The 17,334-nt window shown below is 55.2% G+C and overlaps 1 protein-coding gene and 1 long non-coding RNA gene across 2 annotated transcripts; one reads left to right on the top strand and one right to left on the bottom strand.

Annotated features, from left to right (window-relative positions):
• The first annotated feature begins 950 nt into the window (after positions 1-950).
• Positions 951-6,006, top strand: C9HXorf65 (chromosome 9 CXorf65 homolog). The gene is made up of 6 exons (XM_043491551.1): positions 951-975; positions 1,451-1,597; positions 2,725-2,859; positions 3,249-3,317; positions 5,148-5,269; positions 5,861-6,006. The coding sequence occupies exons 1-6, from the start codon at positions 951-953 to the stop codon at positions 5,987-5,989; spliced, it is 627 nt and encodes a 208-aa protein (XP_043347486.1). The 3' UTR covers positions 5,990-6,006.
• A 1,610-nt stretch (positions 6,007-7,616) lies between these two features.
• Positions 7,617-13,788, bottom strand: LOC122455937. The gene is made up of 3 exons (XR_006274474.1): positions 11,780-13,788; positions 10,587-10,703; positions 7,617-7,667 (listed from the first exon to the last, which is right to left on the bottom strand). It is a non-coding gene; the product is annotated as an uncharacterized LOC122455937 (long non-coding RNA).
• Positions 13,789-17,334: the final 3,546 nt, after the last annotated feature.

Below are 17,334 nucleotides of genomic sequence, written 5' to 3'. Positions count from 1 at the left end.
GAGTGTTTGTTCCTCTGGGCATTCTGTGCCTGCACACCCCTCCCTGTCCTGACCCAGCCACTCCGCAGCCTCTCCCATGCCCCCTGGCTCTGACTCAGTGCCCCTCACTCCCAGTGAGGCTCCTTGGGGAGCTGGGACACGGGAGTCCCAGGAGTCACTTGCCCTGAGCGGGGGCTCTGCACTCATTCCCTTGCCTGCTGGAATCCATTGTGCACCCCTCTGGCTGGGCCTGTTCCCCTGCATCTGACCTGTGGCTCTCTCTCCTCCTGGGCTGCACACAGAGCCTGGCTCCTCTGCTCACTGCTTTTCCAGTGGCCCATTGGGAGCATCACCCAATCATGTTCGCCATGGTGAGCGGCCAAGGCCCAACCACACCACTGCCTACCCTGGGCTGCCAGGAACCAAAGAGCTTCCTGTTCTGGTGACAGCCCACACAGCCAAGTGAGCTAAAACCATGCACACACTCTTCTTGGAAGCGTGCAATGACACCTGACTTTACAGTGCAGCGTGCAGAACGCTCCCACAGCAGCTCCTGAAAAGAGAGAGAGACAAAGCAGGCTGCTCCGTAGGCAGAGCACAACTCCATCCACCCGGTTCTAGGCTGGCTCGCTGCAAACTGACACATAGGGTGTGGGCTTCCCTGCAGAGCCCCAGGCTGCCAACAGGCCCAGGAACACCCTACACATGCTCTCAGAGCGCTAGCTTGCGATTCTAACCCCGTCCTCAATACACCACACTGCCAAGGTGATGGCCCACGGCTGTGCTCAAAGCCCTCGTCTCCTCTTGCCAGAGGCCCATCTGCCAGCATCCCCAGCCCAGGCCATCAAGCTGCCTCCCCCCCTGACCAGGACAGCCAGGCCTTTCTCTCTGTGTCTGACTTCACAATAGCCCATGCTTCACAATAGCCCTGCTGCCCCTCGGGCCTCATGCAGCTTGGCCTAGGCACTGCGATGTTCATCTATGTCAAACACGCAGGTGAGGCCCCGCGCTTGGCGCTGGCTGGGAGAAGGTACTGGATGTGCTGCAGCCTTCACTGGAAGGGTGGGTTGGGGGCGAAGTAAGGTGAGGGGGCAGGACTCCAGTTAGCTCTGCAGGGGGGTGGGCCCGAGTTCTCCCCTGGGGTTCTCTCTTGAGTTTCCATAGCCCCTAAGCATCCACCCCAGCCTTGCAAGCCTGGTCTGCAGGGGCACAGCAGGGCACTGTGGGACAGCTCCCAGGTGCCAGCTCACCAAGAGGGCAGATACAGAGCTGCTGGGTGGGCTGGCGTGGGCACCCCATGGGCACTAGGGCATGCCCCATGCTCAGTCTGAGGCCACGGAGGGTTTGGCTGGTGAGCCCTGCACTGTTGGGCACTGGGAGTCATCCTCTCGCCCCAGCACGTGGATAGGCCTAGCGAGGCGGAGGCAGATAGCTCCCACCTGCATCGTTTCCCCCAGCGCATAGCCCTGAGGCCCCCCCAGGCCCGGCTGTGTGCCCAGCCCTGGGTCAGACACTGCCTTGTCCCTTCCAGATAACCAGCAGTTTCTGGCTAATACCTGCTGCTCTGTCCTCCTGCTGCTGCACTACCTGAGGAGTAAGGTGGGGCTCCAGAGAACAGGTGAGCACCCCTGACCTGCCAGGCTTGCGCTGGGATCTCACCAGAAACTGAGAGCGGGCTGGCAGCAAGTACAGATCCACAGACCCAATCTAGCGAGCCAGAGCACATGGCTCTGGGCCCATGGCACACACTGGGGAGGACAGGACAAGAGGGCATGAACTGGCGCTGGGTATTGGCAGCGCATAGGAGCAGCATCCACCTGCAGTAAGTGGCCCAGGAGGGAGCCCCACAGGAGCTGCCAGGGGAGAGCTCTGTGCAAGACCCAGGAGGCTGGGGGTTGCCCACATGTGTGATGGTGAACATGGTCATGTCAGATGCCAAGGGGTGGGCGCTATGCTGGGCAGGACACATGCAGTGGAGCATGGGGAAGCCATGTAGCAGAGGCACTCAAGACACTCTGGGGAAGAGGAAAGGTAATACCCTGTCGACAACAGGAGAGCCTAATGGATCCAGAGGGCTATGGGTGGGGAGGGGGTCAGCCAGCAGCCCACACGATGCCCTCCCAAGGTGACACCATCCACACATCTGACTGGCCAAGCAGGAGGGGGCTGCGTTCCAAGCCTGGGTGGCACAGAGCTATAGCCAGGGGCATGAGGCACAAAGCCACTGAAGAGGCGGTTCTGATGCGGGGCTTACAGGTGCCATGGGCAATGTGCGGAGGCTTGCTCAGTGGGGGCAGGCCTGGCGGGGCAAAGGAGACAGGTCTGACTGCAGGGGGTGAGCAAGAGCAGCAGAGAAGCGAGGCCAGGGCTGCAGCTGAGGCAGGCAGGGTGGTGGCGAGGGGGACAGCTGCATGGCCAGACAACAGCTGGGAGTGGGCTGCAGCGGACCATTCTGCAGCATGCAGCGGAGGGGGAGTCCGGCGGGTGAAGTGCCCCCGGGGGCTGCAGGGCAGCCGGGATTTCCAGCCCAGTAACCCATCTCCGCAGCATGGTGGGCAGGGGAGCAGGCTTGGCAGAGGGCTTGGCCCTGCCCAGCCTCACAGGACTGTGTTTGAAGGCGAATGCTCCAGCAAGCTCGGCAGCAGGTAGGTCCCGGTGTCAGCGTCGTGGGCTGTGCCATGGAGCAGGATGGGGGGAGCACAGTGGGGGGCGCAATTCATTCCCAGGGCTTGCGGTGTCTTCCAGAAGCCATTGACCTGTGTGATGAACTGGGCGCCCTCAAGCTACTCTTCCTGGTCAAGCTTCCCAGCGACAGCGCCAGCAAGTTCCTCTCGCCCCGAGGAACATATTTCGTGTGCCGGGTGGAGCGTGGAGCCCCAGGTGCCTTCCCGGGGGCGCCCTGCAGCCCCCAGCAGCACAGCCCTTCCCCATTGAAGCCCTAGCCCCACAGCTGGCCAGGACAGCGGAGGGAGACAATTATCTCTTTAAAAGCATCTCTGTGCAAAGCGAGGCCCAGTCTCTGTTGCGGGGGCTCCTTGTGCCATCTGCCCCCCCCCCCCATGGCCCAGAGCAGGAATCCAATGCCCATGGCCAGAGGTACTAGCACTGAGCAGATCTCACCCCACCCCCAATGGCCCAGGACTCCCTGCCCTGCAGCCCAGCCCAGCGCCTGCCTCTGGTGCTGCCCTGAGGGGTGAGGGGAGCAGGCAGCACCAGCCCCATGGCGCTTTCTCCACCCACGATGTCATGCTGCGGGTTCCTTCTTGCAGGGACCAAACAGGGAAACGCTTATCGCGCCTTCACCCCCATCCTCAAGGACCCCGAGCCGGAGCTTCTGGGTAGGTGCCCCCTGCGCCCCGCCCCGTGCTCAGGGTGGCACAAAGAGGCCAAGGCGAGGGAGAAGCAGGGAGGGCTTGGCTGCACCCCACCCCAGCAGTTGTGGGGCATGGCAGGACACAGCCTGGCAGGTGCAGAGCAGGGACACAGGGAGATGCAGCACTGGGGCATTATTGGTGGGGATGGTGCCTCTTCCTCAGATGCGCTCACATGGTGGCCGCTGCTGGAACAGGGTTATCAAAGCCCAGGTCTCAGGGAAGGAGCTGCAGTCGCTAGAGGGTCTGGGCAGTGTGCAGGGCTCCCCACAGCAGGCAGCTACCGAGGTAAGTTACAGATGTCACAGTGATGGGGCCCTGTGCCTGGCCCCTGGTGCCCATTCAGGGCTTTGTCCAGTCCCGGTATAAATGGCCCCTGGCTGGGGCTCCCCTGAGCCATGCTGGGTCCCGCTGGCATTGCTAAGTCAGCTCCTGGCCGGGTCTGCCAAGAACTAATGCCATCATGGGCTGTAACTCCCGGGGGCTGGGTAACGCAGCTGGGCCGAGCTGCCCCAGCCGAGCTGCCCCAGCCATGCTCCCCACCATAGACCAGCTCAGATGGGGAAGGTTCATTAATGTTCCCCCAACAAGGAACAAGCAACACAGGGCGCAGCTGACCTGGGCCTGGCCCAGGCCCTGCTCCAGCTCCAGGGGGCAGGCCCTTGGCTCTACACCAAGTCCCTGGCGCAGGCTCCGTGGGCTGGTTCTGGCAGACTTGTCCCACAAGCTGCATTAGTTGAGCCCACGGCCAGGGGGTCCGAGCCAGCTGGATTCGCTGCCAAGGTAAAAAGAGTCATCAAGGAAACCCAGCACCAGCAGGCCTACTTCCTCCCTGCCACGTGCCCAAGGCTCACAGCCCCTCTCCCAGGGCTGCCTGCCTGGGAGGTGGGAACATTTCCAGAGCCCACACACAGAGCTACGCTAGAGGGACGTGGGGAGGCTCATAGGGCACTGGTGGGCAGGGAGCACGGCTCGACCCCTGGCTCTGCAGCACCTGCTGAGGGGGCCTTGCCCTCGTTCCTGTTTGCCCACTGCACCCCACTAGAGGGTGCTAGGATCTGAACTAAACTCGGGGGGACTGCAACGAGCAACAGTGCGGGCTCAAGGAACGCACCTGTGCATCCACCTCCCACAGGCACATCAGGGGATTGCCAGCCCACAGCAATCAGCTCCAGCCTCCTACAGGCTGAGCTACAGTCCCTTTGCTCCTCAAATGCCCTAGCAAGGGGGCCGGTGGCGGAGCTGCCCTGGCACAAGCCGCATGTCGTCAAGGCCAGAGTAGCCAGTGTTGCTGTGCCCGAAGGCAGCACCAGGCCCTGCAGCAGAGGAACCAGCATTCTTAGCCCATGGATTTTTGTAGGCCTGCAGACTGGGCCTGCCCCTTCTCCCCCCATGAAGCTAAAGCACCTTCTGGGCTGCACATGGCTTCACCCCCTTCATTCACCCAAACACTGGGATCTGCACACATGCCCAAGCAGGGTCCTGGCCTCCATCTGCATGCACCAAGCAAAGGTTTTGGGGTACAAGAACGTGAGCTCCCAGAACTGCCCACTCCAAACACCTGCGGTTTGGGACCTGCCGCCGATCTATAGGCTGCATTTGAGAATCTGTCTCCACCTCACCTGGGCAACCTGCCCTAGCCACAGTCCCGCTAGCCAGTGCCAGCACTGCAGGGACCCAGGGAGGAAGGGGGCTCAGCTTGGAGATGGCATGGAGCAAACCTGGTCAGAGAGGCTAGGTTGCCCTGCAGCCAGGCAGATGCCCTTCCTTTGAGCCCTGCCCATCCCCTCTCCACAGATGCCTTGCACACTCAGTGCGAGTTTCTGGAAAAGAGCCGCCTCAAGCTGCTGAAGGCCCAGGATGGGAAGAAGATCCAGACCATGGAGTCGCTGATTTCCGTTGTGCCCTCCCAGATCGCAGTGAGCGCCATGTCCCCAGCCTCCTCTGCTCTGCTGGCTGTCCACAGCCTGGTTCCGGCAGAGAGGACTCAGCCGTCTCTGCTCCTGTCTCTGGGGAAGTTCAAGGGGGAGCGGGGTGAGGTGGCTCAGGGAGCTCCAGAAAGGAGGGAGTGTCCAGAAGCTCAGAGACTCCCAGAGTCAGGGTGGGGAATGAAAGCCAGGGACACTAGGTTCCCTTCTCCCATCCCAGGCTCCTAACCCAATAGCAGCACCTCAAGCCTGCCCAGGGGGTCCACAGCTCAGTCAGGGGCAGTTCAATCACCCCATAAACCCTGCAAGCTGCTCTGGAGAGGTCAGTCACACGGAGGTTGGACCAGTGTCCTCTTCTGCTGCAGACCCCCCCACCCATGTGCTCCTGGAGCGGTTCAGCTCCCATCTAGCATCCCTCCCATTCTCCAGGCTGCACAATGTCCTGCATCTTGCACAGCAGCCAGGGCCTGCAGCCCGGAGGGAATGGGAGGGGGAATCAGAGAGCTAGCGGCAGCCCCAGCATTGCAGATAACACTGCTTCCACATTCCCTCCCCATAACCCCATCTGCCTTCTCTGTCCAGGGAAAGCTCATGGGGAGGCCTGGTCCAGGGGCAGCTGGAGCTGCCGACGACGAGCAAAAGCAGGAGAGAAAAGCAGGACCATCCCCCAAAATCAAATCAGAGGCCAGCAAGAAGGAGAAACATCGCTGAAGCTGAAATAAAAGCGTTGGTGGCACTTTCCTTGCAGAGGCTCTGGGTTTCATTGAGATTCAGAGAGGCCTGGGAAATCCTGCTCAGTCCTGCCCAGCTGACCTGCCCCAGGCCCTGGGAATCCGGCCTGGCATGGTCCTGCCTGGGGAATCCAGCCCAGCCCATCTGGCTCGGCTGACTGCATCCCTGAGCAGAGGCCGAGCTAGTCACTTGCAAAAAGCTGCACCCTCCAAGCTGCACCCTCCAAGGCAGCTCCACGCTGTGCTCTGGGTCCAAGGAGAGCCGCCGGCTGTGCACCCATGGCCGAAGGGAGAGGGAGCAGTATTTTGCCACTATTTTCTGTCTGGCCCATTTCACAGTTTGAGACAATCCCTTATTTTTAAGGCTGATGTCACCAGGGAGCCTCCTGATTGGTGGTTCTTATGCCATTGCATAGGCCAGAGGGGCCACCAGGCAGTGGCTCAGAACCTCCAAAGGAAGCCCAGAAGCAGCGCAGCCTGGGGAGGGAGTCACTGGGCCGGAAGGCCCGGTCCATATCATCTCTCAGACTTTCAGGCCAGAAGGGACCAGCGTGATCATTTAGTCTGACCTCCGGCACATTGCAGGCCACAGACCCCCCCCCCACCCACTCATGTAATCGACCCCTAACCTCTGCCTGAGTTACTGACGTCTTCAGATCTTGTTTAACAAGTTACAGAGACTCCACCACTTACACTAGTTCAACCAGCATGTGGCCCGTGCCCACACGCGAGTGGAAAGTGCAACACCACCCTCCCGTGGGCCCCCCCACCCCAAGTCTCTGGGGGGAAATGGTGATCAGTTAGACCCTGGGCACATGGGTGAGACCCAGCAGCCAGACACCTGGGAACGAATTCTCTGTCGTAACTCAGAGCCCTCCCCATCTAGTGTCCTCTGGCCATTAGAAATACTTGATAGTAGTCACAGCTGGCCCTGTGCATCTCCTTCACTGCTCTAGTGCCTTCTGCACACAGGACCCCCAGAGCTATGCAAAGGGGCTTCCTCACCTTCACTGACGGACAGCCACCTCTGGGGCAGAAGGGAACAGTCGCATAGCAGGGTTACAGCGACATCACCCCACAGCCAGCTGAAAATGCAGGGACTGTCTCCAGTCATCACATTAAATCTTTGCATACGAGGGGCTGATGGTCTGGCACCGTGTCTGCCTGATGAAGCATTGAGAGGGGCTGGTTCCTTGTCAGCCAGGAGCAGCCAGTACACAGATGGAGTGCCTGACGCTAGTGGCTCGACTAGCTGGGGACTCCTACCCTTCTGCCAGGAGCCTGCCCTGGACCCAGGCGCTCCAGGGGTTTCTAGCATACCTCTGCAGGGTTTCCCTGAGATGGCTAAAATGGGGAAGCTGGGACATGCAGGGCAGGAAACAGGAATCTTGGATGAGCTCCCCTCCCTTCTCCCATCACGAAACTAGGCAGGCAGGCAGCCAAATTGCTCCCCAGCAGGAGGTTCCAGCCCCCAATCATTGCCTTTCTGTCCAGCGCCGAATTGCCAGGCCCTCTCACACCCAGGCTGCTGGAAGGCAAGCCTGGTGTTGCCCATCGCCCAACAGGCAGGCACATCTGCTGAAGGCACCACCTCTCAGTTTACTGCAGGGAATCCTCATCATTGACAGAGCCGCAGGGCCTGTATCAATCAGGCGGCGCTGAGAAAAGGGAAGATGCAAAGACGAGGCAGAATCAGTGCCAGAAGTGCATCAGGCAGTGGGATTCCCCCCAAGACCTGCCATAGCCCAGAGGGTGTCCCTACCCCTCTTCTCTTCCCCCCAAAAAAGCCTTCAGGTCCCCCAACCAGGAAACATGAACAAAGAAAGGCAGGTAAGTGCATGGAGGGGTCTGGCATGCAAAGTTCTGCTCCCACTTCCCAGAGACAGAACCAGAGCCCAGGGCCACCAGAACCCTACTTGTAAATGTCACTGTCTCTCTGCTCCTGCCTTCCCCCATTCCTACCCTGTGGCTTCCTCACAATCCCCCGGGGCCCCACCTCCCACCCCAGGCTGGAGTACCTGGCCCAGGCAGCACAGATGGATGAGCATCCTCAATGGCCATGGAGAATACAAGAAGGGGGCACTGATAGATTAGCAGTGGCCACTGCCCCAGGAGGGAGGAACCAGGAGCAGGCAAGAGCCAGGGGGCACTAGGGGATCAGCAGTTAAACATGAGCCTGCCATGGGATACTGCTGCAAAAAAGGTCCACCACACCCTCCTCCATCACACAGGGAGGGGGCAGTGCTCTAGGCAGCTGGTGCAACCACATGGGTGCAATGATCTGCCAAGCAGGGGGCCCACAACTCCCATCCGCCCCATCCCCACTGCCGGCAAGGGGAAGGCCTTACTCAGGAGCTGCCAGGCTGTTGGGAGTGGAACTGCTGGCAGCAGGGAGCTGGAGAGAAGCTGCAAGTCAAACAGGCTGAGATTTCCAGGAGCAGGTTTGTGTGGGACTCATGGGGGGAGCAGGGAGCCAGTGCAGAGGGGCCCCAATGAGATACTAATGGAGCCTGGCTTGGGAGCTGACAAATACAAATTGCTTGAATAGAGGCTGGAACTGGGGAGGGCACCCCAGGCACTAGCCTGAAGAGCACGGGACTGCCACAGGGCCCCTCACTAAGCCCTATGCCTACGGGATCTGCAGCCCTTTCCCCTTTCCTCGCCAGCCCTAGTCGCTAAGGGAGAGGTTTTCACATGTCTGAGGGTTACTGGAACCCACCAGGCACCAAGCACGACACTGCTTGTCTCTGAGAACAGCCCCCAGGATGCTATTGGCTAGGCAGGTCACTCATCCAGCATTAAACTGAACTGTCCTCTGAGAGTTTTGTCCCCCGTCTAGTACTGGGAAAAACCGAACATGGTTTTGTCCGGTATCAGACAGGGTTAGAGTACTACTCCCACCATGACAGGTGGAGGGTTAGAGCGCTACTCCCACTGCGACAGGCCTGGGGGTCAGAGCACTACACCCACCATGACAGGCCTGGGGGTCAGAGCGATACTCCCACCACGATGGGCCTGGGGATCAGAGCGATACTCCCACCACGACGGGCCGCGGGATGACAGGCCGGGGGGTCAGAGCGCTACTCCCACCATGATGGGCTGGGGGTGCAAGAGCGCTACTCCCACCACGATGGGCCCTCAGGAAGCTAGGGCAGCTTCCCCATGGACCAGACTTTAGAAGAGGGGCTGGCCTGAGAAGGGCCAGTGGGGTTGGCTGAAGGGAGGGGGAGTATGTCCATGTAGGGCTTTGATTAGCTGTTGCTATTCAATGGTCATAAGGTGCATTTATCTGAGACAAGTCAGGTGTTTCATAAGAACGGCCATACTGGGTCAGACAAAAGGACCATCCACCCAGTATCTTGTCTATTGACAATGGCCAATGCTAGGTGCCCAGAGGGAGTGAACCTAACAGATAACGATCAAGTGATCTCTTTCCTGCCCATCCATCTCCACTCTCCGACAACAGAGGCTAGGGACGCCATTCCTTACCCATCCTGGCTAATAGCCTTAATGGACTTAACCTCCATGAATTTATCCAGTTCTCTTTAAACCCTGTTATAGTCTTAGCCTTCACAACCTCTTCAGGCAAGGAGTTCCACAGGTGACTGTGCACTGCGTGAAGAAGAACTTCCTTTTATTTGTTTTTAAACCTGCTGTCCATTAATGTTCATTTGGTGGCCCGAGTTCTTATATTATGGGAACATGTAAATAACTTTTCGTTAGTCACTTTCTCCACAACCACTCATGGATTGATAGACCTCTATCAGATCCCCCCTTAGTCTCCTCTTTTCCAAGCTGAAAAGTCCTAGCCTCCTTTAATCTCTCCTCATATAGGGACCCTTTCAACCCCTAATCATTTTAGTTGCCCTTTTCTGAACCTTTTCTAATGCCAGCATATCTTTTTTGAGCTGAGGGAGCCATATATCTGTACGCAGTATTCAAGATTGTGGGCTATACCATGGATTTATATAAGGCATTAAGATATTCTCAGTCTTATTCTTATCCTTTTTTAATGATTCCAACTCCCGTTTGCTTTTTTGGACTGCTGCTGCACACTGCGTGGATGTCTCAGAGAACTATCCCGATGACTCCAAGATCTTTCTCCTGATTAGTTGTAGCTAAATTAGCCCCCCATCATTGTAGTAAATTGGAGTATTTTTCCAATGTGCATCACTTTATATTTATCCAAATGAAATTTCATTACCATTTTGTTGCTCCAAGCAACTTAGTTTTTGTGAGATCTTTTTGAAGGTTTTTTCACAGTCTGCTTTGGTCTGACTATCTTGAGCAGCTTAGCATTCATCCTGCAAACTTTGCCACCTCGCTGTTACCCCTTCTTCCCAGATCATTCATGAATAGGTTGGAATAGGACTGGTCCTAGGACCGACCCTTGGGGACACCCTCATTACCCCTCTCCAGTCTGAACATTACCATTATTCCATACCCGGGAGCTCCTTCCTGCTGCAGAACAAGGGAGCCTAGCAGCAAGGTAGGCAGGTAACCTGGTTACATCAACCCAAGCCAGCAAAGACCTTCCGGGCTGGGATCCAGTTCTCACTTGGAGCACACTCACTCACCACTCCTATGAGACACCTTCAGTCTCTCTGAAAGCACTGTTTCCACTAGTGCAATTCCTTCCTGACACCCAAGCTCAGAGCCATTATGTGCTGCTCCACAGCCTGCGTAGCAAGGACCTACAAGGATGGGAACCAGAGTCATGTGTCGGCAGCCGGCACAGCTGCTGGGCAACAGGCCTTTCAGCACTTGTGCTCTAAGTCACCCTGCCTCAAAGTCAGCTCCAGATGACCCACTGCTTCTCCCCAAAGATGGCTCAAGAGCCAGCTTGCTCGGTTCCAGTCCCATAAAACCCCAACCAGGCAAGCCTCTTTCCCAACCAACCAGCCATCTGAACGTCTTCCCTTGTTCCAAGAACCAGGCAAGCCCCCCACTGCTCATGTTCTAGGAAGATGGCTTACTCTGCCCCCTGAGGTACTGCCCCCACCCCCAGCCCTTGGGCAGAAGCAGGGCCAGGATGGAGAATAACCTTCCAAAGGCCTGGCAAAGTTAATGGGGAATCTACTCATGCTGTGAACATCAGAGACACAGAAGCCAAGACCAGCAAGAGGCACTGTGTCATTGCGCCTGAACACCCCGCCCACCCCACCCCATACAGCCTGAACACCCCCACCCACCCCATATGGCCTAAACACTGCCCAGCTATAAATATCCTACTGGTACAGCATCCCGGACTATACCACTGCACACGGGGTATGTCTGCACTGCAGCTAGACACCCTGTAACTGGCCCATGCCAGCTAGCTCAACCTGCAGGGCTGGTTCATTGCTGTGTAGACATATGGGCTTGGGCTGGAGCCTGGCTCTAGGATCCTGGAAGGTGGGAGGGTCCCAGACCTCAGGTTCCAGCCCAAGCCCAGAGAAGTCTACACAGCAATGAAGCCAGCCCTCCCTGCAGGCCAAGCCCAATTCAAGCAACTGCTGGAGAGTTTCTATGCTATGCAACATGACAGGGTGGTCCACCCACCACCAGAATAGCGCCTCCTCCTGGTCACTCTAGGCAATAGTTTGTGGGGGCAACACCCCTTCCCACAGTTGCAAGCCGTCTTCTGCCCTCTCTCTGGGGCTGCAGCCCTTTCTTATTCAAAGCTGCTCTGCTGCTTCTTTGTGACCTGACCCTCCAGCTGGGTCACTCTATGCATTTCCCCTTCTGGGTATCAAAGTCTTCCCTCAAAAGCAGTCCTAGGCAGCCTTACCAGTCAGTGCTTCGTGGTGCTACTCCTCAGTGGCTGGCAGGGGAGCCCAGGTCCCCCTCTACTCCAGGTTCTGCTCAGGGACCCTCTGGCCAGCATCCAAGGTCTGTTCCCTTCCACACCTCACTGTCTTTCCCTAAGCCCTTCCCTACCTTCCCCCCTGCTCTTGATTTGCCAGCCTAGATACACTTCCCTGGAAGTGACTGCAGACTTTCCCAGCAGCCCCTTCTGCTAGCAGCTTCCCGTCTTTATAAATCCAGCCCAGCTGTTCCTAAACCAGCCAGGCTCCCTCCCTCAGACGGGGAGTGTTCACTCACCTGCCTCACAGTCGGCCTGTTTGGTTAATTGGCCCCCTTCTGAACCTACATCAACCCCTTCCAGGCATTGCTTGTAGACATACCCAAGGTGTCCAGGAGAGCACAGAGAGGGAGTCTAGTACAGCAGCCAAGTCTGGCAAGGTCTCGGCTCCCTCTGAGGCAGCTCAACACCAGGAGACAAGAGAGGTGCTGTCTGTCGGTGTTAGCCTTAGTGGCTCCTTTAGGTAAGTGCGTGAACATGCAGGAGGTCAGACTCAGGCAGTGGTTCTCAATGAGGGGCACATGTACCCCTGGGGGTATGCAGAGCTCTGCCAGGGGGACATCAGCTCACCTAGCTATTTGCCTACTTGTACAACAGGTGACACAAAAGCACTAGGGAAGTCATACAAACTAACATTTCATACAGACAATTACCTCTTGTGTACTTCTCTATGCTACACACTGAATGTAAGCACAAGATTTATATCCCAACTGATGTATTCTATAATTATAAGGTAAAAGCGAGAAAGCAGCAATCTTTCAGTAATAGTGTGCTGTGACACCTTTGTATTTTTAGGTCTGATTTTGTACGCAGGTAGTTTTTGAGTGAGGTGCAACTTGGGGGTACGCAAGATAGATCTGACTCCTGAAGGGGGCACAACAGCCTGGGAAGGTTGAGAGCCACTGGACTAGATGATCACAATGGTCCCTTCTGACCTTACAGTCTGAGTCTAAAGATGCTCCTTCAGTCACTGTAGGTGCCATGTCCTAGCCCAACTCCTCCAGATACCGTGCGAGGGAACTGGGGCCTAGCCAGTGAGGGGAGCTAGTCCCCGAAGGTGCCACTCCCTCAGCACAATCTCACCTTTTCGCACGAGTGTGGAACAAGGGAAAGCACCGATGGACATCTCTGATTTAAAGTATTCGCTTCTCCTCCTGTCCCCATCAGGCCTTCACCATAGACACCACTGCACCCCCAGAACAAAGTGTCAAGAAAACCACAGCTTCTTTTGGCTGCTGGGAGAATAAAATAAAAACCAAGCACCAATTGCAGCTGATCTGCTGACTCAGCTTCCTGTTGTCAGCCCCAACAGTTGCCGGGAGCCAACTAGAGACAGGAGGAAGTCAGCTGTTCCTCACCCAGGCAGGAGCCATCTCTGCAAAACCACTAGCAGCAGTGCTGCACCTTTCAGTGTTATCCCGGGCTTCAGATTGACTGGCCGTGGAGGAGCTGCAGTGGAGTCTCAGGACTGGAGGCTCCCTGGCACTCCGTAATGGTGACAATGACACGTCTCAGTGACAGCCCGTAGGGAATGGAGCAGGAGTACAGAGGAGGCTCATGGATGCCTTAGAGCAGCCTCATCTCCCAGGAGACAAGGTAAGGAATGAACCTCCAGGAGCACAGGGAGCAGGAGAGCACAGCTAGTCCAGACCTGGACCTGGGGCTGTAAGGCTGGCATCGAACCCAAGAGCGTTCCACGCGCGCTTTGCACTCAGGTACGTTGGCCCAGCAAGGGGACGTACTGTGGAGAATCAGGCCCGCTGCACGGGAATAGTAGCTCCTGGCCATTGGTGAGCTCCCAGCTGCTCCAGTCAACAGAGATCGCAGCCTCTTCTTCTAATAGGCTGGGAGGAGGAAAAGGATCGGCTGTTATTAACTGGACAAAAACCAGCTGCCCAGTAGCCAAGATGCGGCTCAGGTGGTCTAGTTCACCCCCAGCTCTCAGCCAGCGGGAGGAGAGCGAGCGGGAAGCACTTGGGCTGTGGCTGCAGGCTGACGGCCACCCAGCCTGCTAGCCTGCTGGTAGCAAAGGGCCCCGAGGGCAGAAGCACAACAGCTGTCCAGGAATGTCACGCTGCACTCACAGAATGAGGGTCCAGGAGCAACTCCTAGCATAACCCAATGACGCTGGGACTGCCTTGGCCCCACCATGCTATGCCCAGATCTGGTCCTGATAGCACTGCCAGGCAGCACAGCACTGGCCACTGCTATGAGCGGCTGGAGATAGCCCTGGTCCTAAAATGACTATGTGAGGAAACAGGGCTAAATGATCCAGTCGCACTACAAGCACAAAGGGAGCTGTACTGATAGACGGTCTTGCCCTGAGAGTGGCTGCTCTCAAACCTGGCCTGGGAAGGATTCACGTGTGTCTGTCCCTGTCACACTCCCGGGATATTCAGGCCAGCTTGGATGGCATGGCACTGAGCGCAACACACCTGCACCGCATGTCACGGACAGAGCCGTCCGCCCAAAAGCAACTACAGCCTCCGGCCAGAGTCCCCATCCTGCTCTCCGCCTGCACAGGGATCCATGTGCCCTGTGAGGGACACCAGCTGCCTGGGAATGAGTCCTGCTGCTGTGAGGGGACAGATTCCAGCACAGGGGGCAGGTGGCAAAACACAGACATTGATGGTAATAATCCTGTGTTCATTTCAAAGAGAAGCGAGGAGTTCTTATGGCACCTTAGCAACTAACAAATTATTCGGTCATAAGCTTTCATGGGCTAGAACCCACTTCATCAGGTGTATGAAGTAAAAGATACAGGAGCAGGTATAAACACTTGAATTCGTAGAATATCAGGGTTGGAAGGAACCTCAGGAGGTCATTGAGTCCAACCCCCTGCTCAAAGCAGGACCAATCCCCAACTAAATCATCCCAGCCAGGGCTTTGTCAAGCCTGACCTTAAAAACCTCTAAGGAAGGAGATTCCACCACCTCCCTAGGTAACACATTCCAGTGCTTCACCACCCTCCTAGTGTGAAAATTTTTCCTAACATCCAACCTAAACCTCCCCCACTGCAGCTTGAGAGCATTACTCCTTGTTCTGTCAATTGATGTATCTCGGTAGACTGACCTAACTCTTGGTAAAGCAACCCACATCCTTTCATGTATTCATACCTGCTCCTGTATCTTTTACTTCATATACCTGATGAAGTGGGTTCTAGCCCATGAAAGATTATGCCCAAATAATTGTTAGTCCCCAAGGTGCCACAAGAACTCCTTGCCTTTTTTTTTTTTTTTTTTTTTTTTGCTGATACAGACTAACATGGCTACCCTGAAATATTTCAAAGAGACAAAGAGTCCTGTGGCACCTTATAGACTAACAGACATATTGCAGCATAAGCTTTCGTGGGTGAATACCCACTTCGTCAGATGTATTCACCCACAAAAACTTATGTTCAAATAAGTCCGTTAGCCTATAAGGTGCCACATGACTCTTTTGCCACTTTTACAGATCTAGACTAACACGGCTACTCCTCTGATACATTTCAAAGAGAGTGCACCATAGGCTTGCTGAGTAAAACAAATACTTACTTAATGCACACCAGCACATGGCAACTAGTATAAAATAATGTACATAGTGTTTGAATACTATGAATAATGTTTAAACAAGGCTGTTCCACAGTAAATTTCCTAAAAAGAAAAGGAGTACTTGTGGCACCTTAGAGACTAACAAATTTATTTGAGCATAAGCTTTCGTGAGCTACAGCTCACTTCATTGGATGCGTTCAGTGGGAAATACAGTGGGGAGATTTATATACACGGAGAACATGAAACAATGGGTGTTACCATACACACTGTAAGGAGAAAGAAAGGAGTACTTGTGGCACCTTAGAGACTAACAAATTTATTAGAGCCTAAGCTAAGTGAGCTGTAGCTCACGAAAGCTTAGGCTCTAATAAATTTGTTAGTCTCTAAGGTGCCACAAGTACTCCTTTTCTTTTTGCGAATACAGACTAACATAGCTGCTACTCTGAAAACTGTAAGGAGAGTGATCACTTAAGATGAACTATTACCAGGGGAGGGGGAGGCGAAAACCTTTTGTGGTGATAATCAAGGTGAGCCATTTCCAGCAGTTGACAAGAACGTCTGAGGAACAGTGAGGGGAGGGAGGGGGGAAATAAACATGGGGAAATAGTTTTACTTTGTGTAATGACCCATCCACTCCCAGTCTCTATTCAAGCCTATTTCACATTTGGGGACAATGTATACCTTCAAATCAGCGGCACTGCGATGGGTACCCTCATGGCCCCACAGTATGCCAACATTTTTTATGGCTGACTTAGAACAACGCTTCCTCAGCTCTCGTCCCCTAATGCCCCTACTCTACTTGCGCTACATTGATGACATCTTCATCATCTGGACCCATGGAAAAGAAGCCCTTGAGGAATTCCACCATAATTTCAACAATTTCCATCCCACCATCACCTCAGCAGGGACCAGTCCACACAAGAGATCCACTTCCTGGACACTACGGTGCTGATAAGTGATGGTCACATAAACACCACCCTATACCCGGAAACCTACTGACCGCTATTCCTACTACATGCCTCAGCTTTCACCCAGATCACCACACACAAACCATTGTCTACAGCCAAGTTATTCCCCTTGAAGCTTTCCCAGAGACCATGTTGTGTCCCTTCATTTGGGCCTTCCTCACACATTGTGTCCTGCATTTGGGCCTTGGCAAGTTGAGAGGTATTGCTGTGATTTGCTACCAGCTGTCTCCTTCCACCACGCAGCTAACTGCATTTCAGTGCTTGGGGAAGATCTCTGGATATAAAAAAAATCAATAATAAATATCTCTTCTGTATAGGGCTTAAATTTTCAGAATCCTTGATGACATTAACTAATGAATCCTCAGTCTGTTGTGGAAGGGAGGGAAGGAAATACTATTGTCACCAATTTATAGAGGAGAAACACGGTTTGTCTATTTACTGATGCCCTCCAAAGTCCTCTGACAGGTCCTAGACCTAGAGGAACACCTCATGCCTGATACCAGGAGTGTACATTCTGAACTCGCCAGACCACACACGTTCACACACACACACAACCCCATCGGGTCCAAGCTCAAATCAAGGCCATTTTTTCTTAGTTGTTTTTTCTTAGATGCCACAGACAAGGTATGCTTAGTAATACATCTTATTACTATTGACTAGTGTAAGGACTTAGAAGACACCCGCCATATGAAGGAATGAACCTACCAACCAGAGGCAGAAACGGAAAGTGGAGGCTAGGATCTCCACTGGGGAGGGATAGGGCAAGGTCTAGCCGAGAAGCCTAGCTCCTTGCCACCAGCTGCTGTAGGAAGGGCAGAAGCTACTCTTATTTCTACCTGAGTGCTTGGAGGCACCATCTTTTAGATCAGCCTCTGCTAGTACAGTGTTTCTCATTGTGGGGGCTGGGCCCACAGTTCATGGGGGCAAGAGCAGAGAAGATCCATACTGGTTGGACAGCTATACAAATCCAGCTACACCCTCC

This window comes from Dermochelys coriacea, chromosome 9 (assembly GCF_009764565.3).
Source record: "Dermochelys coriacea isolate rDerCor1 chromosome 9, rDerCor1.pri.v4, whole genome shotgun sequence".
Lineage (NCBI taxonomy): Eukaryota > Metazoa > Chordata > Testudines > Dermochelyidae > Dermochelys > Dermochelys coriacea.
This window is presented reverse-complemented; position numbering and strand designations above follow the sequence as displayed.

Coding starts and splice junctions, on each gene's coding strand:
- C9HXorf65 (XM_043491551.1), top strand. CDS start 951: ATGTTCATCTATGTCAAACACGCAG. Junction 976..1,450: donor CATCTATGTCAAACACGCAG/GTGAGGCCCCGC, acceptor CATAGCCCTGAG/GCCCCCCCAGGCCCGGCTGT. Junction 1,598..2,724: donor GGTGGGGCTCCAGAGAACAG/GTGAGCACCCCT, acceptor GGTGTCTTCCAG/AAGCCATTGACCTGTGTGAT.